Genomic DNA, 24,724 nt, shown 5'->3' on the forward strand with positions numbered 1-24,724 from the left:
GCGCGTTGTCATGCCCAGTGACTGCTCGAGCGATAATGCTGCGCTCACTTCTGTTTTCTTTCCTGACGTATGTGGCGCGTTTGTCTCCTGTTTCAACCCAAACACCAAGTTTATCTTGGAGAGGGTCCTCTTTCGCTTCCTCTGGAAAGGGACAACTGGTTGTGTAGCTCGGCAGGTGCTCAAGTTGCCCAAGGATAAGGGAGGACTCAAAATTTCTCACCTGGCCATTATGGCTACTGCACTACACATCATGTGGACCCAGGTCGCTCTTAACTTGAATATGCTCCTGACTCGACGCTTTACTTCCTTTTTTTCTTAGCACCTGATTCTGCTTCTTTTTGCAGAGCACATTTTCCCACTGGGGGCCTCGCTCCGGTTCCCCGTCCACCATTTATGCGGTGGCTACCAATTCTCTGGTAAGCCTCTGCAAGGTTCACCCCGGCATCGACGTAGCTTCAACTCCACTCCAAGAATTAGTCGGTATCCTCACCCCAGGTCTCCCTCCTGCATTGCCAAAGGTACGATCTGTCCATTCACAGGCCAAACTGGAAGCTCATCATGGCCAGTTTCCTTGACGCTAGGCGAGCTACATTAATGCACCCTCTGGTGCGAGGGTGCCTGCCGTTGAATTACAGGCCCTTCACAGCCATCCTGGCTATTGGAAAGGGCCCTTCTTGTAGCGGTTGTGAAGATTCAGTTCATATCTTTACGCAGTGTTTGCTTCCTGCAGCTCTTCTTCAAAGGATTGCTAGTCTTTTTAGGCTCCCAGGTGTTCCTTATCAGTAATCAAAAGGCTAGCGCAAATAACAGGGACACAGACAGAGAAAACAACAGGACGAGCGCTAAATCAGACTTTTTCCTTATCAGACTTTTTAATTTTTCACCCTTTGCCCAAACAGGCGATCAACCAGTTCATGATTCTTCTTGTCGAGTGCTCATACCAAGTTTGGTTCGCACGCTGTGAGGCAGTTTTTTGGGGACGGGAACCGGGCCTTCATGAAGTGCTTGCGAAATCGCGGAAGGAGGTCTGGTTCCATCTCACCCGGGAGTGGCATTGCTTCGGCGACAAGAAGTTTCTCGAGGTGCGGGCTCGTCCTGCCGTGATTTTTGATAAGTCAGGTGCAAAGCTCTCCTAAGTTATGATGCATGCTCCTAAGGTTGCTCGACTCGGCTGTGTGTGCCAGTCGATCCACGGGGTTTTGTTTGGCTCAGTGGAACCCAGAGACTGAACCAGTCGTGGTGCACCCTCGAGTGGTCGCGCTGCTCTGCGGACGGCTTTGGTGGTCTTCATGGTTGTATGCCTTGACCTCTTTTGTGTCAAGGCAGTCCGAGGGTCAGTCAGGCTTTCGCCTGTAAGAACGACATGGCTGTTTGTGTGTTGAGTGCAGTAACTCAGTTGTGCTGCACCACAACCGTCCCTTTGTCCGGGAAGGACTGTTGGCCCGAACCAAAGATCTCTGCCCAGTCAGCCCGGGTAGAGGGATAGCTCCGGGGTTAGTGTACGAAATGAGGCTGTATTGGTGAGTATATGAGTATTGGTGAGTACATGAGTACATGGGTAGCTCTGGGTACCCAGTCCTCTTTCCATCTGATAACGGCGCCAGTCCTTCTAAATTGTGGTTTTAAGGCAGTCAAAAACATTGAGGCGCATTTTCAACCACTGACGATTGAGAATGGATGTTAACTTTACAACTACAACCATGTATATCACTCCAAAGAAGTAAATGGCAAAGACATCGCAGTGAAGTGCCTAAATTAAATTAACTTAATTATGGGGTTTTACGTGCCAAAGCCATGATATGATTATGAGACACGCCGTAGTGGTGGACTGCGGAATAATTTGGACCACCTGGGGTTCTTTAACGGGGACCTAAGTCTAAGTATACGGGTGTTTTCGCATTTCATCAGCATCGAAAAGTGGCCCCCGAGACCGGGATTTGATCCCTCGATGTCGTGCTTAGCAGCCCAAGGCCACAGCCACTAAGCAACCACCGCAGGTCGTGAAAACATAGCAAGCATGCCTACGACGTTGAAGTCATTGTAAGGGAACAAATCATTATTTTATTCCACTTAAGCATGCAAGTATGCCCACAGACGTTTTTCAACTGTCATTTGTAGCTTCATTACTTGTAGCATGCGTTGCACCTCACAATTGTAGAAGTTTTGGCGAGTTGGCAGGCGAGTGCTTTTTTCTCTGTGCACAAAGTGCCTCGAGCATATTCTGGTATTGTTGTTTGGGTTCCATTGTGAGAGCACATCACTGCTGAAACATAACAATCGGCTGGCCCTAAACAGCTAGAAGACTGAACAAATGTGCTGCGGTGCACTTAAGCCTTAGTTCTGTTCTAAGGTCGAGAAAACAATGGCATGAAAGGCTGGTTCCAGCAGTCTTGTCTTGATCCTGATGGAGAAAGGAGCTGCACGTTGGTTTATTAATGCATAACAGAAAGCACAGTGCATGCAAAGCTCCAGTACGGAGCACTTACAAAGCTAGATTTGACACATAACGACAACTGTGCGTTTGTTTTGGAGCGAGACGAGCTAAACTATCTAAACCAATCTACAACAGCGGGAATTGGTCATGCATTTTTACAGTTTTGCGTTTTTATGGATGCTGCCTGCTGGTATTTCTGTTATTTTTTGCATTTACATCTTAGTTTGTTTAACAGAAATTGACAGGAGTGACTCTTACTTTACGTGCTGAACCACAACAATCCGCTTCAGCCGCTGGGTTGCTTCCCATGGTCTTGAAGGGAAGCAGTACAATTTGATGCCGACATCCCTTTTGTGGTTGTGACAACGATTCATGCAGCATTACCTGCCCTAGTTCATTTTGTTCACGCTTCTCATGGAGCAGCTGCCGAGAGGCAGCGGTGAATCCATTGAAAAATTGGGAACGGAGGCTTTCAGGTGGGCCTGAGTGCTGCATGGACAAAGCTGAAATGGCGATGAGGGCCTGCTCGTGGGTGCTCACCGCCACTGCTAGGTGGTGCGACATGTCAGGGTGTCCACCAACCGGGAAAACCGGGGGGAATTCTCAGAGATATTGAGTAGTCTGGAAATAGTCAGGGAAAACTTAGGGAATTTGTGCTGTTATGAGAGAAAATTAGCTGTAATTTTATTGAAAAGGAATGAAAGTAGCAATAATGCTGGCTCGAGTAACAGAGAGGAATCGTAATGAATTGTCCTTGACGCCGTGTCGTAAGCTGGAGGAGTTGCCAGTGTACAGTCAACAATCAACTTTCCGGACACCCGATAACTTGGGCGGCTTCGCGGCACCACAAAGTGCCACATAGAGGCATTGTGCAACAACGTCCAAAATCTCGTATGCAAGAGCTGTTCACCATCTGATTTTCCAGACTTTTTCCCCTGACTGCAGCTCCGAAACGGCATTAATCAAAGCCGCCATTTTCATTTCCTCGCCGTTTCGAACCGGTGCAATTGGCATTCTCGTACGCAGATCTGCAGGCAGCCACAGCCACCACCGTGGCAACGCTAGGCCTAGCTGCTTCAACGTTCGCTGTTAAGAGGAAGCTTTTAGCTTGAGTCATCATCATCATCAGCCTGGTTACGCCCACTGCAGGGCAAAGGCCTCTCCCATACTTCTCCAACAACCCCAGTCATGTACTAATTGTGGCCATGTCGTCCCTGCGAGCTTCTTAATCTCATCCGCCCACCTAACTTTCTGCCACCCCCTGCTACGCTTCCCTTCCCTTGGAATCCAGTCCGTAACCCTTAATGACCATCGGTTATCTTCCCTCCTCATTACATGTCATGTCTATGCCCATTTCATTTTCTTGATTTCAGCTAAGATGTCATTAACTCGCGATTGTTCCCTCACCCAATCTGCCCTTTTCTTATCCCTTAACGTTACACCTATCATTATTCTTTCCATAGCTCGTTGCATCGTCCTCAATTTAAATAGAACCCTTTTCTTAAGCCTCCAGGTTTCTGCCCCATAGGTCAGTACTGGTAAGACACAGCTATGATACACTTTTCTCTTGAGGGATAATGGCAACCTGCTGTTCATGATTTGAGAATGCCTGCCAAATGCACTCAAGCCCATTCTTATTCTTTTTATTTCCGTCTCGTGATCCGGATCTGCTGTGACTACCTGCCCTAAGTAGATGTATTCCCTTACCACTTCCAGTACCTTGCTACCTATTTTAAATTGCTGCTCTCTTCCGAGACTGTTAAACATTACTTTAGTTTTCTGAAGATTAATTTTTAGACCCACTCTTCTGCTTTGCCTCTCCAGGTCAGTGAGCATGCATTGAAATTGGTCCCCCGAGTTACTAAGCAAGGCAATATCATCAGCGAATCGCAAGTTACAAAGGTATTCTCCATTAACTTTTATCCCCAATTCTTCCCAATCCAGGTCTCTGAATACCTCCTGTAAACATGCTGTGAATAGCATTGGAGAGATCGTATCTCCCTGCCTGACGCCTTTCTTTGTTGGGATTTTGTTGCTTTCTTTATGGAGGACTACAGTGGCTGTGGAGCCGCTATAGATATCTTTCAGTATTTTTACATACGGCTCGTCTACCCCCTGATTCCGTAATGCCTCCATGACTGCTGAGGTTTCAATAGAATCAAACGCTTTCTCGTAATCAATGAAAGCTATATATAAGGGTTGGTTATATTCCGCACATTTCTCTATCACCTCATTGATAGTGTGAATATGGTCTATTGTTGAGTAGCCTTTACGGAATCCTGCCAGGTCCTTTGCTTGACAGAAGTCTAAGGTGTTCCTGATTCTATTTGCGATTACCTTAGTAAATAGTTTGTAGGCAACTGACAGTAAGCTGTTCGGTCTATAATTTTTCAAGTGTTTGGTGTCCCCTTTCTTATGGATTAGGATTATGTTAGCGTTTTTCCAAGATTCCGGTACGCTCGAAGTCATGAGGCATTGCGTATACAGGGTTGCCAGTTTCTCTAGAACAATCTGCCCACCATCCTTCAACAAATCTGCTGTTACCTGATCCTCTCCAGCTGCCTTCCACCTTTGCATAGCTCCCAAGGCTTTCTTTACTTCTTCCGGCGTTACCTGTGGGATTTCAAATTCATCTAGACTATTCTCTCTTCCATTATTGTCGTGGGTGCCACTGGTACTGTATCTCTATAGAGGGCTCCTGTTTAAATACATGTAGAAGGAGAATTAGTTTTTCACGGCAATCACTCCACCAAACTTGACGAGATTTGTTGCATTTAAAAGAAAAACTGAAAATGTAATGACTTTTCGTTTTGAATTTTTGATTTAAGTTTTACTAAATTTTGGCGAAAATTGCAAATTCTCAGAAAACAAAACTATCAAGTTTAGAAGTCTGTAACTCAGCGATGAAAAATGATATCACAATTCTGTGAATTGAATCCAATATTACATCTAAAGCGAACAAGATTGATATGTTACGCATGAATAACAAAAAAAAATTAGTAATTTGGAAGTACAGCTTTTGGAGAACCCCTGTACACGACGTTCACATAATATTCACAAAATTCTTGAATACATAATATGTAAATTGACACACTGAATTTGTTCACTTGAATGATCTCATGGACACCATTTACAGAATATGGATATCTATTTTTGATGGAGAGCTATTAATTTGTAAACTTCGTGCTTTTATTTTTTTCGAACTTCCGAATTTTTGAAAACTTTTTCAACAATATTCAGGCCCTAATTCGAGAATCTGCTTCAAATAGTCCCCAAAATTAAATCATAAATGCAACAAATTGCATTAAAATTAATCCAGGGGTTATCTCAGAAAAGCATTTTTGTGTTTTACATGCATTTGAATAAGCCGCGTAGGAGTTAGGCCTGCGCTAAAGGTTCCTATTAAGCTTCTTGGTGTTCGGTGCCGTGTTTTTATGCGAAGCATATTACGAGGGCTCAACCCAGCTCCTCAGGCGCGGCGGTGACCATGAAATCACGTGACACCGTGACGTCACGACAGAGGAGAAGTGGCTTTGGCTCAACTCTTGCAAGACGGGCTGGGTGGGAATCGAACCAGGGTCTCCGGAGTGTGGGACGGAGACGCTACCACTGAGCCACGAGTACAACGCTTCAAAGCGGTACAAAAGCGCCTCTAGTGAATGCGGTGTTGCCTTAGAAACGCGCTGTTTCTAAGGCGTGCGTCTCTTGCTCAGGCGCACATTTCGTTGCCGCGCCGAACGCTGCTTTGCTCGACGCTCACCGCGTCCAATGCGGGGCGCGTAGTCGCTGCCCTGTAGCCCATTGTCTTACACCCCTTGGCGGGTCGACGGGAACGCTGTCGCGTTCCACTCTTGAAGGCGAAGAAGTAATGCATGAGTTGTTTCTTCGTCTAGCCGAACCAAATATAGCCAAGCAACAGCAGTTCACCAGGCTAAACAGTGGTTCAACAACTAAAATAAAGGCTAGTATGCTTCGCATCCTGGGCTTAACCTTACCTAAGCCACAGCCATTTTTATATAAAGAATTCTCCGCAGTCAGTAATGGCTCAGACTCCACTTTTGTGGTCCTCACAATTGTTTTCAAAGTTCGGAAAGCGCGACGTGTTGCATAATGCCAGTTTTGAAAGTTAGCTTCGCCTCAGTACAGTAATGTTACGCTGTTAAACACATATGAAAGTATTGCGATGAACCATAAGCTTGGAAAGGTTCAATTGTCACGGGGCACATTATGTATTCCTTAATTATACACGCGTGCACCCGCCATCTCTTGTCACAACATGAGCACCTATATGCTCAATAAGTGTGCTGGCAGGCCTTCAGCGCTTTTTCATAAGTTCTTGTGACGATTTGAGCTCTTAAGGGCAGTAAAAGACATGCATTCATTTTTTCGAACAGCCCGATTTTTCGGACATTATTGTGGCCCCTAGGGATTCCGAAAAGCCGGACCTTGTCTGTACAACTGACCAAGGGGATGGTTCTAATGATCCGTGGGTCGTACGCTTGGCGGAAGGAGGACAAGAACACAAAGGAGCGACGCATTTAGGAATGAACAGGAAAGAAAGTGTGCCGCCACTTCTTAGAAGGAGCTTGAGCACAGAAAAGAAAGTGTTGGCTCATGCTGAGATGCAGGTTTCCCTCATCCATACCAAAATAAATTCTTTAATTAAAAACAGTGAAACGCAACACTGAGGCATTACACGTGGGCTGAGAGTATGTCAGGACAATTGAGACTGACTTACCAGCTGTTGCGAGAGAATCTCACTTGTGACAAAGTTTGGGCCTCATACCAATGAGCGTGCTATCATTTGATAGAAATAGCTTATATTCTAAAATATTGGCTTCTGTTTGCATCTCCTTTTTATTCATATTTGAGAATGTTTGACTCAATTTGCAATGAGTTTTACAATTTCGTTCAAAGATATTTTAATCACTGCACCTTTTGCTAACCCCTCCCTTCTGTTTTCTTTTGGAATAAAACAACCGTTACTCACTATTCAAACTGGATTAAGTTCCTTTTTCATTTTTTAACATGCTTACTAGAGAGTGACAGCATCGGGTGACATGGTGCCAGCCCGTCTTGACATAAAACAAAGTTCTGTGTCACTCAGGGAATTTTTTTTCAGAAGCACCCATGAAAAACCTGGAAAACTGAGGGAATTTGGAAATGTCAACTTGGTAGACACCCTGCATGTACAGCCAAACTTCATTGCAGGGTGCCTATAGTGGCATCACCTGTTTGGTGCCATTACAATAATACCATGCCGCATGCTTATACGACACATCAAAATGGCAATGTCGCCCGTGTACTTCAGTTAGCTGCTGGCACGGCTAGTTGCTGCGATACTGACTTTTCTAGTTGGCACTAGCTATGCAGCATATTGCTACGGAACAATATATGCGATCACGAAAAGGCAAGCAGTGTGAAGACGACGACTATGATTAGAAGCTAGCGCGGGCTGTTGCCTCTTGGCCAAGCGCAGCGTATCTCCTTGTAAATATACTTGTACATAGCTTTTCGTCTGCGTCTTCCTACGTAACATATCTGGTGGAGGTGGACGTTCCCTGTACCTCGTCACGGAGCTTCGCAGTGGACGGTACGTCGAGCCTTCCTTCATGGCTCCCGGCGACGTCAACCCGACTCCGCCGGCTCCGACACCTGCTGCCACTTCGACGACCTACATCACTCTCCCCGCTCCCCGTGATCCTGGCGTATTCTCGGGCAAAGATGGGGAAGACGTCGATGACTCGATCAGCCTGTATGAACACATCAGCCGCAATAACCGGTGGGACCCTAATATTATGCTCGCCAACGTAGTCTTTTACCTCGGTGGCACACCTAGAGTTTGGTATCGCACACACGAAGATAAGCTCACCAGTTGGGATTCACTTAAGACACAGCTTCGAGACCTGTTCGGCAACCCCTACGGTCACCAACTTGCCGCGCAGAAGGCGGTTTCCGGCCGTGTCCAGACGTCAACAGAGCCCTATGTCACGTACATTCAGGATGTCTTGGCTCTATGCCGCAAAGTTGCCACCCACATGACTGAGTCAGACAAGGTTGCCCACATCCTCAAAGGCATTGCCGATAACGCCTTCAACTTGCTCATTTGCAACAATGTAGCAACAGTTGATGCTGTTATAAAAGTGCCGCCGCCTGGAACTCGCTAAAAGCCGACGTATTAACCAGCAGTTTCTCCGTCTGCTCAACACCCCAGCGACATCTTCCTGTGCCGACACTCCTCGTCCCAACAACACTGCCGATGTTACCAGGATCGTCCGGCGTGAGATCGAGGCCACCTATCCGGCTGCCTTCGACTCCAGTCCCACCAACACATCTGCAGGCACGGTCTCACTCATCCAGGCAGTTGTCCGCCAAGAGTTCGAAAACATGGGTCTTCACACCATCTGCTCGGCCCATCGTCCTGATACCCGCCCGGCTTCTTCGATTCCGCCCCGTCCCGCATCTTCGTACCCACCACGTTTCCGCAACCCATCTGGATGGCGCACTGCTGACGACAAGCCCATTTGTTTCCACTGCCATCGAATCGGGCACATTTCTCGGCACTGTCGCAGTCGCTGGAGTTCCCCGACCCACTCTACTTATACTGCCTACTCTCGCCCCTCAGGTGGCCTTTCTCGTCCCTATGCCGCACGCTCCGATAATGCCGCCACTGATCCTCCTGTACCGAACCGCTCCTATTCTCGTTCGCCTTCGCCCCAACGACGACAATCTCGCTTTCCCCAGCCCCGTCGCTCCTATTCGCCGCCTCCCTTCGGGCGCCGCTCCCAGCTGGAAAACTAGACGATGCAGCGCCTCGAGGTGACGCTACATTGCTCCCTACGCCGCCAAATCCTCTACTGACGTTGCCCACTCATCTGAACCTTCTTGACGTGCAAGTCGACGATGTTTCTGTGTCTGCACTCATAGACACAGAGGCGCATTTGTCCGTAATGAGTGCTGACATTCGTAACTGGCTCAAGAAAATTATCACGCCCGCCACGACGCCTGTTGTCCGTGTCGCCAATGGCGGAACAGCCCCCGTAATTGGTATCTGTACCGCCCACGTCTTCTTCGCCGATCGCTCAACAATCGTGCTATTCACAGTCATCGCCCACTGTCCCCACGGCATCATCCTTGGCTTAGACTTCCTCTCCGCACATTCTGCTCTCATCGATTGTTCCGTTCATCAGTTCCGTCGACTTCGTTCACTTGCCACCTTCGGCACTGGCCCACATTGACCTAGTGTCATCCCCACCAGTCCCCGACGGTCACTACATCGCGGCTCCTATGCAAGGCGTCCTCCTTACACACGGGATCACAGTACCTCATACAGTTTTATCTATTATGGTGAACTGCGTCTGCCTGCCAGTGGTCAACTTTGACTTGACGACACAAGTGCTGCCACGCGGGATGTCTCTGGCCCAGCTTTGTTCATTCGAGGATCACTCAGTAGCATCCATTGCAGTAGACGACACTTCATCCGATACTCCTCTACCATCGCAGTCGGCAAAGTGTACCATCGCTGACTTACAGAAAATGATTGTGCCCGACTCACCGTCCGAGCACGCTTGTGAACTCTACCGCATTCTGTTTTCCTACCACGATATTTTTTACTTTAACGATCGTCCTTTGGCCCAAACTACAGCTGTCAAACATGGCATTAATACCGGCGATGCCCCTCCTATTCATCGCTGCCCGTATCGAGTGTCACCAGCTGAGCGTCAAGTTATTCACGCAGAAGTTCGCAAAATGCTTGCCAAGAACATTATTGAACCATCATATAGTCCATGGGCTTCACCTGTTGTACTGCTCAAAAAGAAGGATGGCTCATGGCGTTTTTGCGTGGACTATCAGCACCTTAACAGGGTTACCAAAAAGGACGTGTATCCCCTACCTCAGATTGATGACGCCTTTGACTGCCTCCACGGTGCTCGCTATTTCTCCTCTATATACCTTCGCTCCGGCTACTGGCAGATTGCCATGGACGATCTCGACCGCAAGAAGACTGCTTTTGTAACACCGGACGGTCTTTATCAATTCAAAGTGATGCCGTTCGGTCTATGTAACGCCCCTGCCACTTTTGAACGCATGATGGACTCCCTTCATGGTTTCAAATGGTCCACGTGCCTGTGCTACTCGGACGATGTTATCGTATTCTCTCCAACGTTCGCTACGCACCTCGAGCGCCTCTCAGCAGTCCTGGACGTTTTTCGTCGAGCCGGTCTGCAACTCATCGCATCGAAGTGTCAATTCGGCCGTCGCCAGAGTACCGTCCTTGAACATAACGTTGACGCGAACGGAGTGCAACCGGACCCAGGCAAGATCCATGCTGTTGCGCACTTCCCTGTTCCAAGTGTGTCAGGGATGTGCGCAGCGTCATCGGCCTTTGTTCGTACTTCCGCCGTTTCGTGAGAAATTTCGCCGCCATAGCACGACCACTAACTGAGTTTTTGAAAAAAGACGCCGCTTTTCAGTGGGGCGATAACGATGCCTCTGCATTCTCACATCTAATCGACATTCTGACAACGCCTCCCATTCTGGCCCATTGCGATCCTTCTGCGCCTTCTGAAGTCCGTACTGATGCCAGCGGTCACGGAATTGGCGCAGTACTGGCACAACGCCAGCGTGGCCGCGACCGTGTTATCGCTTACGACAGCAGGCTCCTCTCACCCGCGGAGCGCAACAATTCCATCACTGAGCGTGAGTGTCTGGCCCTAGTTTGGGCGGTTGCGAAATTCCACCCATACTTATATGGCCGACTCTTTTCCGTTGTCACAGACCATCACACGCTTTGCTGGTTATGCTCACTGAAAGATCGTACAGGAAGACTAGGTCGTTGGGCCTTACGCCTCCAAGAATATTCGTATACTGTCACCTATAAATCTGGCCGACTACACAAGGACACTGACTGCCTGTCTCGCTACCCGGTCGACGAGCCTGACGCCGCCGACAGTAGTAGCGCCAACGGCATTTTCTCTGTGTCTGCCTTCGCTAACATCGCCGATGAGCAGTACTGAGACCTATTGCTGCGAGCACTTATCGAGCGTCTGTGCTCTACACCTACCGACGCATCCATTCACCGATATGTCCTCCAACGCGGCATTCTGTATCGAAGGAACTGCCTCCCTGATTGCTCTGATCTTCTTCTAACAGCTATGACAGACTGTGCTGTTTGAGATGCATGACGCACCCACTGCAAGACATCTTGGGGTAACCCGCACGTACGACTGCGTCCGCCGCCGCTTCTATTGGCCTGGTCTCACTCGCTCCGTTCGACGCTATGTTGCTGCCTGTGATCCCTGCCAGCGTCGGAAAACACCTCAGGTGCTACCTGCCGGTCATATCCAGCCGATCACCGTCCCTGTGAAACCATTCTTTCGTGTTGGATTAGACCTGCTCGGTCCCTTTCCCACGTCATCCACTGGGAACAAATGGGTAGCCGTCGCAACTGATTACGCCACTCGATACGCTATCACGCAGGCTCTCCCTACCAGTTGCGTCACTGACGTCGCGAACTTTCTCTTGCGTGACATTATCTTGCTTCATGGCGCCCCGCGACAGCTGCTTACTGACCGTGGTCGAAACTTCCTCTCGAAAGTTATCGCTGACATTGTGCGTTCCTGCTCCATTCAACACAAACTGACTACCTCATACCATCCTCAAACCAATGGCCTGACCGAGCAGTTAAACCGTAATCTTACCGATATGCTGTCCAAGTACGTTTCCAAAGACCACCACGACTGGGACATTGCCCTTCCTTACGTAACATTTGCGTACAATTCTTCGCGGCACGACACCGCCGGATTTTCTCCATTTTATCTACATTACGGTCGCGAACCTACCTTGCCCCTAGACACGGCACTTCCACCTGCTGCGATCTCAACAAGCGAGTATGCGTGCGACGCCATCGCCCTCGCCGATCATGCACGCCAGCTTGCCCATGCTCGACTGACGGCCTCGCAAACCACTCAGTAGTGTCAGTACAACGCACGCCATCATGACATACAGTTTTCGCCTGGTGCACTCGTGCTCCTGTGGTCGCCCTCTCGTCACGTCGGACTTTCAGAGAAGCTCCTTTCGCGATACACAGGGCCCTACCGCGTGCTGCGCCAGGTGACGCCTGTGACTTACGAAATAGCTCCTGTGGGTTCAACCTCGTCCTCTCCTCTGGCATCTAGTGATGTCGTGCATGTCAGTAGGCTCAAGGCCTACTACACTGCTTCCGAGTCCCATCTTTAGTCGCTCCGTGACGGCGCTTTTGCAGCCGGGGCTAGTGCTACGGAACAATATATGTGATCACGAAAAGGCGAGCAGTGTGAAGACAATGACGATGATTAGAAGCTAGCGCAGGCTGTTGCCTCTTGGCCAAGCGCAGCGTATCTTCTTGTAAATGTACTTGTACATAGCTTTTCGTCTGCATCTTCCTACGTAACAATATTTATAAATTTCAACTAAAAACTGGCACATTCTTCAAGATCCTCAAATCTAAGCTGACCCTAGGGTATGGTATATGATTACAGTGGAACCCCAATTATACGACATTGGGGAGACCACGCAAAACCATCATATAATCTAAATACTAAGGATCTAGGCAGTGACGCTCAGTCTTGCTGAGAAAAAGAGGTACAGATCGTCTGAGTAAGTCTGTGGCATGAACGTGCACTGCTCCAACGAAGGCAGGTTAAATTATTTTGAAAAAAAATGACAACCCAGGATTTAATTGGAAGTGTGAGCAAATGTTTATTTACACAGTTGAAAAAAAAAAAGATCTTTTTCTGGATGCTTGCTCAGCCGCGGGGCATCAGCTCGCTCTCAAGAGCTGCAGCATCCGGCTGCAAGCCACTAACGTCATTGCGTGCACAATCAAACCACCAAATGTTGTTGACACTGTGCAACACACCCGCGTAAGTCGGAACAAAACGGAAAAGTCGGAAACGAGTTCTCTTCACTTATCGTTGTCGTCTGAGACGGAGACAGCTTTCCTTGGCCATCATCCTTGGGCGATCCCTTTCGGAGAAATTTACTTGACTCGGCACGGAAAGTTACCTTGGCAAGTGTTTTTGGCACTGTGCCAAGCTCATTCTCAGTGCCAAGAGAACTATCGGCCGCATACTTCGACAGGTTCGGTACCGGGCCGAGTCTCGGGAAAGCAAAACTATCTCTGTAAGTGATCACATGAGATCACGTCACCTTTGAGCTTGTTTGAGATTGAGTCCTTTCGAGAGACTGCACAACCATTTCATTAGGGGATGGTACCAGGCCACTACGAGTTCCACAGAGCCCTTCTGACCAACCTCGCATTTAAAGAACTGGTCCTGCCATCCGCGAATCGTGGACGTCGAGCCACTGAGCCACGGTGGAGTTTGCCTACTTCTTGTCTATGAAAATTGCTTGTCGTTCGAAGTGAGCCACGTATTGAATGTGCTAAGTCGCCATAACGTCATGAATTAGCGGAGTTGAAGCATGAAAGACCACAGGGCACTGCAGCACCACAGTGTTGCCAACTCAGTAGGCCGTAATAACCCTAGATTAATACCCAAAGAATCCCTAGCTTGCAAAACAAATCCCTAAAATTGTTTTGCAATGACGATGCTGTGCTTTTATTCTTTTCTTTCTCATAATCAGGGTTCCCTGTGAGTAATTGACCTAGGTAAACATACTCCTTCACAAGCTCTGGAGGATGACTGACGATCTTGAACTCTTGTTCCCTTGCCCGGCTATTGATCATTATCTTTGTCTTCTTCAAATTAATCTTCAACCCCACTCTTATAATCTCTTTGTTCAGGTCCTCAATCGTTTGTTGTAACTCGTCCCCAGTGTTGCTGAACAGGACAATGGCATCTTCAAATCTAAGGTTGCTGAGATATTCGCCGTTGATCCTTGCTCCTAAGCCTTCCCAGTTTAATAGCTTGAATACCTACTACTAAGCATGCAGTGAATAGCATTGGAGAGATTGTGTCTCCTTGTCTGACTGCTTTCTTTATAGGTATCTTCCTACTTTTCTTGTGGAGAAGGTAGCTGTGGAATCTCTGTAGATACTCCAAGATATTTATGTAAGCGTCCTGTACTCCTTAGTTACGTTATGCCTCTACGACTGCTGGTATCACGACTGAGTCAACTGCCTTTTCGTAATCCATCAAAACCATATAGAGAGGCTTATTGTACTCTGCCGATTTCTCGATTACCTGATTAATGACATGGATGTGATCCATTCTAGAGTATCCCTTCCTCAAGCCACCCTGTTCCCTATGTACTTCTCATTTATAACCAATAATGAGGCATGGTGAAATTTTGTTGCAGTTTGCCTGTAAGCTAAAATTTCACTCTGTGCGTATGGCTATAAATTGTGTGCCATCAATTAAGTTGATTGGCTGCTTAAGCTCTGTTAACCATTTCTTGACTGCTGATGAGTATTGTCATTGGAATTTTTACCTATTTAGCTGGTGATGAGAATAGCTTTCAGGGGAAAAAAAAAAGCTTGCAGTTTAAACATATCACTGATCTATCAATCATCTTGCTTCTAGTTCCAGTTTTTTTACGCTAGAAGACGGCACTTGTCAGTGTTAGGAGCCATTATGTGTAATTCTATTTATGATTAGCTTCATGTACGCTGGCATTGGAAACATTGCTGCTTGCGCACCACATTTATGCGAAGTCTGCGAGAAATTTAGTACAATTTTTTTCCATTTACTGCTCTGCAGAAAAGGTCAGTCTCCCTATCGGCACTTCTAGAAGCAAGGCTGCATTCACACTTGGTCTTGAAGCAGGTGAAATCGGCAAAAACTTTTAAAAATTCACCCACCTAGGTGGCAAAATGGGTGGTAAAACAGGTGGCGAGCCAGGTCAGTCTTGGACTGATTTTTTTTTGCCACAGGAAAGTGGAGTCGTTCTTTTCACCGGATGCTGTACTAACTTGTAAACATCTGATTCTAAAATTTAACATGGCACCAGAAATGTCTGCTGTGATGCTGATTAATGTGATCATGAACCAGCCTGTGCTCTAAGACAAGAATCACTGGCTTTTCAAGGACATGTCGGTCAGCATTACTTACTCACGATGCAACGTTGTAGGACTGGAGGTGCGGCAACAAAGCGTTGGCATAGCCGACCTTCTCGCCTTTTTGCAAAGCTGGTTGAACCAACCTCCGCCACCACTTCTCAGTTGTGCACTTCTCCCATTGTTCATTGCCCATTTCCGGTGAACAACTAGCTAGAAGTATCAAAACAATTCCTCTTCCATGGCACAAGAAAGATGCCGACTACACGCGAAGTTGGGCAAAGTGATCATTCTTAATGACGGATGGGTGAGTGAATGAACTTACCGCTTGAATTAGTGCAATGAAGAGCGCCATCACACAAGCAAACGTGTGCAGATAGATGGATGTGGGCGAATGCGGCAGTGGTGGCCGCGGCGGGGGCGAAACAAATGTGAACATCTTCGACATGCTCAGAAAATATTTTCTGCCCGCTTGCTGCTTTCCAAATGTGAACGTAGCCTAAATGAATTGAACGGAATCGTTTGATCCTCCATCAATGCTCACTGCTGCAGCTGGATGCTCCCCAGAGTGACTCGGATGACCTGCTCCAGCGACTGTGCGCATGGCGCCATCGGCAGGCCAATGCGGCCGAATCGGACTCGCTCAACGAGAACTGCCTGCCCACAGAAGTGCGGCCACAGAGACGCAAGCGAAAGCTGAAGCGCATGGCCGTCGACCTGGAACCGCCATCCGGGGACTCGTCCCAAGGATTGCCGGACATCAACAAGGTTGACACCAAGGAGTTCTTGTTCAATCTAATGTTTTAACTCTGGTAGGAAGGAGCAAGGAAACGAATGAGGCTGAATCAAAATTGTGATCATAATGAGGTTAAAATGCAGAGAAAGTGGTGGAGGAGGCATGGTTAGCGTACAGTATCTGTCGCTTTTTCATCCTGCATAATAAACACACATTTGTATGCTGCTGCATGGCTGAAACTGTGGTTGCCTGGCACATTGCTATACAGTTGCCGACAAGAATAGTAAAAAAATTGAACAGCCTGAAAAACTCGTTCACCCGAAAGAATAAAATTTATTAGGGTGGAAGCAGCTTAGAAAAATCTCTAATAATGCCCTACCTCATACAAGCAATCAGATTTGCCTGGATTTGCGAGTGACGTTGCCTCTGTATACAGTCTTACAAGAGTGTCACCGCATTGGCAATTTCCGTTGTCGGAGATCGCTAAAAAGAAAAAGGGATTTCGCATCTTATGATTATGACGATAGTGCTGATCGAAAAAGTAAAGAAACTAGAAAAAGTGCTGTCCCATAGAGCGTTTTGTCACCCAAGGAAGAGCAGGCATGTCCTCCTAGACTGGAGGATGTTGCACTCTCTATTTAAAGCGTGTGCCTGCCAATCTTGGAGGCTTTAGGGTGGGCCACTGGAAGTGAAGCCAGCAGAAAATCCAACATGGCAACTTCCAAGATTGGGTAACGTGGCTTGGAACAAGTGATTTAGCCCAGAAAATCGAACTTTAGGGCCTAAATTCATCTGAAAAATTAGTCGTGAAAATGAATTAGCTTTATGGCAACCCTGACGGTGCATTTATGCAGTCCGGAATATCCATCAAGTCCAAATTTTTGGAGTCTAAAAAATCCATCAGCAACTGTATATAGACAGTCAACATCCGATTTTACAGCCTTCCTGGAGGCCACAAAAATGCCGGAAAAATCGGGCAGTCTGAAAAAAAATGTCACTTTTGCCAGAAACGCGAAGCACCAATTGTGACAGCAAATTAGTAGACAGCTAAACGAAGTAAGGATAGTAGTTTTATCAGCCGTATAAACTTGTAAACATAGGTATGCAAACTAAATTAACAAGCATGGTGTCACGCGTGCACCAGCAAGCGGGAACGCAGATGACTCCGTGACCGTGGAAACTCACTGTCAAAATGTTGGTGGTATGAAACGTGGCAGCAGCAGCGAGCAAAGTGACATTCGCGCTGTCTATCGCTTCAACACGAAGTGAGCGCCAAGAACGCACACAGCACGCATAAAGGTACGAGTCGCCGGCGCACGTAGACTCTGCCCTCAATGTAGATTGCTCTCAAGATGTGGCTGCGCAACCGCGTGCAGCCACCACATGTGCAGTTGCAGCCAGAGTAGAACCCTCCCCCATCCCTGTTTCCCCTCGCCCCTGCTGCTCTCAACATTGGGTGCCACGTGCACAATGGGAGAAGGCGCGCTTCCTCCCTGCTTTTGTCTCTTAGTCATGTGTGCTTGTGCGGTGACTCGACGCTGGGAGGGAGAAGCGCAGTTTGTGCTGGAAATTAGCTCCAGTACATTAGCTGTGCTTGCCATGTTGCCATGGGCCAACAGTTCCTGTAGATAGAGCTAAACACCACTTGCCACTGCAAAAGTCACTGGGCTCCCTGGATTGTGCAATAGCAGAAATAGCAGGCTGGGTTGATTGGCAGCCTGGTTAGCAGTGGTAGCCAGTGTGTCCACACTCGGCCAGGGGCTTGAGCTTGATTTGGCAAACTGGTGGCTGGGAGCGGCAGCTGAGGCAGTAAGGCTGGCACGAGAGGTCAGTGGCCTTCAAGGCTGCACCAGCCATGGCAGGCAGGACCAGGGACAGCAGCCCACATGGTCAGCAACAGACTGGCAACGAGGAGGAGAGCTTAGTTGCCGCTCCAGAAGGTGTATGAGGCCTCACGCAACTGGTGAACAGATCGATGGCAGAGCAGGGTGGCTCATGCTCGTTGGGAATGTCACTCCACTGTGCATGAGGCTAGTAATAGTCGGAAAGCATGACGACATTTTTGGCTGAGCGGTGAGGCTCTCACTCGATATTGACTAGCCTTTCTCTTGGGACAAGGATAGGCCAGCGAGGGCTTTTGCACCAGCAGCAAGTCGGGGAGGCTCAGCCATGGTGCACTGGACATCGAACTCCACTCTAGATGAAGACTGGCCAGTGAGCGAGCTCGTGCCTACGGCAGAGTGGATGGGCTGCGACGCAGCACACTTGTCTGGGAAAGGCGCTTGGAGCAAGCAGGCTTATTCTAGCAGTGGAGTGGGGTTGCTGCGCTGCATTGTATTGAGTACTGTGCTGTGCTCGAGGCAGGGAAAGGAAATGAACTGGGCAAGCGGGGTGGCTCACACACGGTGGATGGCACAGTGCACAATGCTTGGGACAAAGGGAGGAAGGAGGCCAGCAAGTGTATTCGTGCCAACATCTAAGTGGTGTGGTTCCGATGCAGCACTGTAGGCACTCAACTGTGCTTGGGACAAAAAGAGGCCACTGAGTGTGGACGGCACATCGAAGGGGCTAGTAGACAGCTGTTCCGCACGCATCTCAAACAGCCAAGGGCATGGCTAGCTTGGCTAGGGCTAGAGTACACATCTGAGCGGTTGACATCACCAGAGGGTGCTCTAAGAAAGAGATCATTCTTGGTGGCTGAAAAGCGAAGAATTGATAAGGCGAACTTACTTCATGCTGTCAGGGTCCTCCGTTTCATAGGGCAATAAGTCCGTAGCCAGCGGGTTAAGCAGGAACCAGGGCCATGAGGAGGCCTGCTCTGATGTCATGCCGAAACTGAGTTGGGCGTCAGTTATGCGGAGACGGGTTTGCTCAAGGCTCACCCTATGACCGACAGTCAGAAAAGGGCACGGCGCTTCTCCACTCTGAAATGCACACAGGCGCTACGGCAGGGTTCGTTGATTCTCTGACGTGGCACAGAGAAGGCTATTGAATCGGAACATCAACAAACCCAGGTTTATTAACTCAAGATACAACATAGTGTGACAGTCATGGCACCTGCTGTCAAAAGCTCACCTCAAGCCCGTGCTTGGGCTAACCTTGTAACAGTTTACCAAGTGTGAGAAGGAGAAGATGCGGGAGCAGAGGTCCCATGTAACTGGCTCGTTGCGGGCCTGTGAGCACCTGCCGCAGCAATAAAGTGCCTGGCGGAAGAGAGCTTGCCACTGGCATGGCGGGCGGTTCGAGCTAACCACCATGTGTTGACGGGGGGACTAGGTGCAGGAAAGCACCTCGATCCCCACACTCTTGACCCTTACCACGCTTTCTGTACTTCAAAGTCATCAGTGAGGATGGGGAGGCTGGTGTTCGCACCATTGCTGACAGCAGCTAATTATTTCAATGATATACACGGCACAGAGCAGCAGCAACCTTAATAACAAATGTCGAAGCAGCTAGGCCTAGCATTTGGTGCAGTGGTGGCTACGGCTGCCAGTGGATCGGAGTGCAAGGGGGCTGGTTCGAGGCGGTGAGATAATCAAAATGGCCATGGTGGCTTTGATTAATGCCATTTCAAATCTGTGGTCATGGCAACAGGTCTGGGAATTCAAACTGTGAAGGGTTTCAGCATCCAAAATACAGCCGTTCTTTTGCATTGGCGCTGTGAGGTACATGGTGGAATTATCGGGCGTGTCCAAAAAATCAGTAATTGAGTGTGCATATACACTACTGAGTTTGAAACAATTTATCCAAAGTGAAATTTTTTTGCGGTTAGCCTTTGAGGTGTGGGAAAACTTATTTTGAATGTACACTAAAGAGAAAATGATTTTGCTAACACATTACGAAGTTAACTAATAAATTAAATTTCACCGATACATTAGTAAAATTAGCCTTCCACACTACCAAAAAAGACACTCTTACCACAAGAAAATGCTTGGTAAGCCAGAAAAAACTCGATTACAAAAGACTGGTGGTGATGCTGCCTTGAAATGCCTTCACCATCATAGATTTTGACACCGTCTGCTGGCTCGGTTAAATTTTTATTAGCAGGGAGGGACTAAATTGTATTCTAAAAGAGACAGACTGAAGTTAGGCAGTTTTGCAAACATTTACATAACCACGATGGCAGAAATGCAAAAGAATACTTTGCAATTGGTGACGTCCCACTGATGTATCGGCCCTGGAGCTCTGGCAAGAAATTCAAAACAGAAACTTTGACCGTCACTTTTTTTCTAATAATCAATCTATTACTGCAAAGTAAATGAAAGCACAGCTCTTCAGGTATACTAAACGGATTCAATGTTTCTTTATGGTATCTCTTTAATATTGATATCCACCTCTTCACTCCGCAAGCATGTCTTCTCCGGCTCTTCATTTGATCTGCATCATGCTAGAACAGCAGTGCCACGTCATGTAGAATCATACAAATATGTTTTTGTTTATGTGTGACCGAAGCTGTAACATTGCACTCTTTAGTGTAATTGCACCAATGCAGCTGCTGCAAGATAAATATACCTGGCAGCAAAGCTTCTAGAGAAGCCCATACATTCAAAACATGGCGGTTCATGGGGTTTAGTGCCATCTGTGTGACTAGGGAACATGAGGGAAAAAAAATACTATGACCCCATAGCCGTTAAAAACAGAAGTAATTCATTTTGTTCTTAAAGGCGCGAATTTTTGGTGGCTTACCATTAGAGCTGTACATTCAGATACCCCACCATTTTCCTTGATGGGCATTTCGAACTTTCAGCGCCGGAAGGGATGCAGGAAAAGGCCAGCCGTAGAGGTGTCGAAATCGCACCCCTGCACAAAGCATACTTTCTTTGGTGGGTGGTGAAGGCTTTAGGTGTAGAATGCTGGTCCTATCGTCGGACGCCAAGCCCGTCAACCACCACAGTCGCACAAAAACAACTAAATTAAATGATTATCTGGCAGTTGTAACTCCCTACTTTTGACTGGACAGGTTCAGAAACAATAAAGCTGCTTGCATCACCAAATTCAGAGAAATGTCGACAAGCAAAACAGCACAACATGTGAGGGGAGCGTACTGTAAAAGGTGAACTTTACGAGTGCGCCTGTATTGCATTGCATGTGATAGCGACGTTTTGATGAGTGATGGGGGCTATCACTTGCAATCATGAGAAGCGCGCTTTTCAACACCCTTTCTCATGATGGGTGTTGAAAAAAAGGTATTTATTGCTAATAACAAAATAAAATGTAGTTGTCTTTTCTTTACTCGTAGGGATTTTATTTTCATTGGATGAATATAACTCTGTCTCGCTTTAATTAAAAACATTTTTTTCTTTCCCAATGGGAAGACTCGCAAGACCACGGGCTTGAACTGATTGCGAATCCCGCCGATCCTACACGCAGAGGGAGCAGCGTGAGTGTCGACACGCTACCCGACCTCGTGTTCATTTCGAATGTAACGACAGCGCACTGGCAAAACACGCAAGAAGATTTAGGAAGTGACCACATGCTGATCGAGATGACGATAGGCACGGGCCCTAGCGGTCGTGGGACTAACCCTGTAAGCAAAGGCCGTAAACTCAAACTTGTGAAGTGGGACACGTTCCGCAAGAAAGGAGAAGAAGCGGGGCGAGGTGACGAGCCGATTACGGACATAGACGAGTGGACCGAGACGCTCAGAAGGGACGTAGACGCAGCAACGAGCGAAGTTCCGCCCGAGGCGAACCTTGAGATAATTGACAGCAGGCTGCTACACTTGTGGGAAGCAAAGCGAGCACTTCTAAAGAGATGGAAATGTCAAAGACATAATAAGGCTTTGCGCAAACGCATAGCACAATTAGACAGAGAGATCGAAGAACACGCACTCCAGGTATCCAGGGCACAGTGGGAAGACACGTGCAACGGCCTCGAGAGGCAGATAGCCGGGTCGAGCGCTTGGCGCCTCTTTCGGCACCTATTAGATCCGAAGGAAACTAGGGCCGCTCAAGGCCACAAGACTCGTAGACTAGTAAGAGGTTACAAAGGTCATAACTTCTTCGAAACAATACGTGATCGTTACTTTAAGAAGGCCGAAAGCATCCAACATGCCGAATACGACGGTGGCGCAAACGAGAAATTGGACGCGGAATTTAGCGAAGCAGAAATTTGGATAGTCCTGTTTGAACTAAACACCCGATCGGCGCCCGGCCCGAACCGGGTTACCAACAAGACTCTCCGTAACCTAGACGACGAGTCAATCTCCCGCCTCGCGACCTACGTCAATGAGTGCTGGCGAGGGAGCTCCCTTCCCTTCCCACATTATCATGATTCCAAAACCCGGCAAGCAAGTTAGCCTCGGTAATCTAAGACCGATTTCGCTTACGTCTTGCGTTGGCAACGTCATTGAACACGCAGTTCTCACCCGCATGACCGACTTTCTCGAAGATCGTGACGCGTTCCCGCACACCATGCTAGGATTCCGCCGCAACCTCTCCTCACAGGACGTATTGCTTCAGCTTAAACACCAGATCGTAGACGACACTACCAGCTCCACTAAGGCAATCCTCGGCCTAGATATTAAAAAGGCCTTCGATAACGTTAAACACGAAGCAATCTTAAAAACAATTAAAACGTTAGGACTTGGCCAAAGAACGTATAATTACGTTAGAGATTTCCTCGCGTGCAGGCGTGCATGCATCGTCGTTGGCGACGAGGAATTGCCGGAATTTGAGACGGGTCCGTCCGGCACGCCGCAAGGATCCGTCATATCACCATCACTCTTTAATTTAGTTCTACTCGGTCTACCCGAGAAATTAACAGAAGTAGAAGGATTGCATCATAGTCTATATGCGGATGACATCACCCTCTGGGTTCCCGGGGGAGGATGTGACGGTCACGTCAAGCGAACGCTACAGGCAGGTGTAGATGCGGTCCAGAATTACTTGCGTAGAACGGGCCTCGAGTGCTCGGCTACCAAGTCTGAACTGTTAATCTACAAACCCACAAGGAGAGGTCGTAAAACCCTGCGCGACGAAGAACGGGAATACTCCAAAATACGTATTATATTGGCAGATGGTACTCCCGTACCGCACGTAGACAAAATTAGAATCCTGGGGTTACACCTGCAGGCAAATGGCCATAACGGAGAGACGGTGCGAAGACTTCGTCATTCGGTAGATGACACGATCCGACTCTTGCGTCGCATCATGAATAGACACAATGATATGCGTGAAGACTACGTGATCCGTCTCATGTAGGCGTACGCGATAAGCCGCATAACGTATGTTGTCCCCCTACCTTAGGTGGATAGGGTGCGAAAAAAACAAGGTCGAATGCATGATACGAAAGGCTTCTAAGAGGGCGGTCGGCGTTCCACTCAACGCGAGCATTGACAAGTTTCTGGAGCTCGGGCTTCACAACTCACTTGACGAGTTAATCGAGGCGCATGACATTGCGCAGTACGAATGATTATCTAATTCAAAGACAGGTCGATGCATCCTCGAGGCACTCGGCATCGCGTACCACACTCAGCATGGAGAAAAGATGGTGGTTCAGGCCTCGGTCCGCGACCGCCTGATCATCCCGCCGCTTCCCAAAAACATGCACCCGACGCACCACGCCGCGAGACGCAACAAACGAGCAAGAGACCTTCAGAAGAAGTTTGGCAACAGCAACGAGGTGGTGTACGTAGATGCTGCACGATATGAAGGAGTGAAAAGTGCACACGCGATCGCGGTTGTAGACCGCACGGGTAAGTGCCTCGCGAGCGCTGCAGTGACCACGGGACACACGGAGGCGGCCGAAGAAGCCGCAACAGCCATAGCACTGGCCACGGTGCCTAGCGCTGCAATCGTGATCAGCGACTCGCAGGCGGCAATCCGCGGCTTCGCACGCGGTCGCGTCTCGTGGGATGTGGTCCGCATACTCCAAATTTGTGACGACGGCGACTCGTCATTGCCCTTGCAACCCCAAAAAATTCTACAGTCTTCCTCCTCTGGACCCTGGCACACACCGATGTCCCGCTCACGGGCAACGAGGCGGCCCACGCCACGGCTCGAGGTCTCACACGCCGAGCCGCCGCAGATTATGTGGCCGCCGCCTCCGCCCCCGAGAGCGGGGCATCGGATCTGCCTGATTGGGACACTACAACAGAAATGCGGCAACAAGAATCACAATGGGCGTGGGGTGATCGCCTGACCACGTTCAGAGATCTCACCCAACACTACAGACTCCAAAGACGCACATTCCCGCCACCACCAGACAAGTTAAACAGGAATGAGGCCGTAACTTTACGCTTGCTCCAGACGCACAGCTACCCTAGCCCCGCGGTCCTGCATCACTTCTACCCAGGTTTATATCCAACAGATGCCTGTAAAGCTTGCGGACAGTGAGCAACGCTGCGACATATGCTCTGGGAATGTGCCGGCAACCACGGTAATGGGACCGCATCCGTTCGCGACGCGTCCGTAATCGCGGCCGTAATCGCGGCCGTTACCACAGTACGGGAAGCCTCGAGCTCGCTTCTCCCCTACGCCGCCCCAGCTGCGGGGCCCGCCGGGGACCTTCTCCATCGGCGTCACCGCCGCTGGGAGGCGGCTCTCAAAAGTTCAGC

The 24,724-nt window shown here is 48.6% G+C and overlaps 1 protein-coding gene across 2 annotated transcripts in view; it reads left to right on the top strand.

The window, feature by feature from the left end:
* LOC139048140 (G patch domain-containing protein 2-like) overlaps window positions 1-24,724 on the top strand; it is a 133,100-nt gene that overhangs the window by 16,541 nt on the left and 91,835 nt on the right. The window contains exon 3 of one of the 2 annotated variants that reach the window (XM_070522648.1): window positions 15,984-16,199. The exons of the other annotated variant lie outside the window; for it this stretch is intronic. Within the exon in view, the coding sequence (XP_070378749.1) occupies window positions 15,984-16,199 (216 nt within the window). The remainder of the gene's footprint in view (window positions 1-15,983; window positions 16,200-24,724) is intronic. 2 annotated transcript variants of the gene reach the window in all.

The sequence above is a fragment of the Dermacentor albipictus genome, chromosome 7 (assembly GCF_038994185.2).
Source record: "Dermacentor albipictus isolate Rhodes 1998 colony chromosome 7, USDA_Dalb.pri_finalv2, whole genome shotgun sequence".
Lineage (NCBI taxonomy): Eukaryota > Metazoa > Arthropoda > Arachnida > Ixodida > Ixodidae > Dermacentor > Dermacentor albipictus.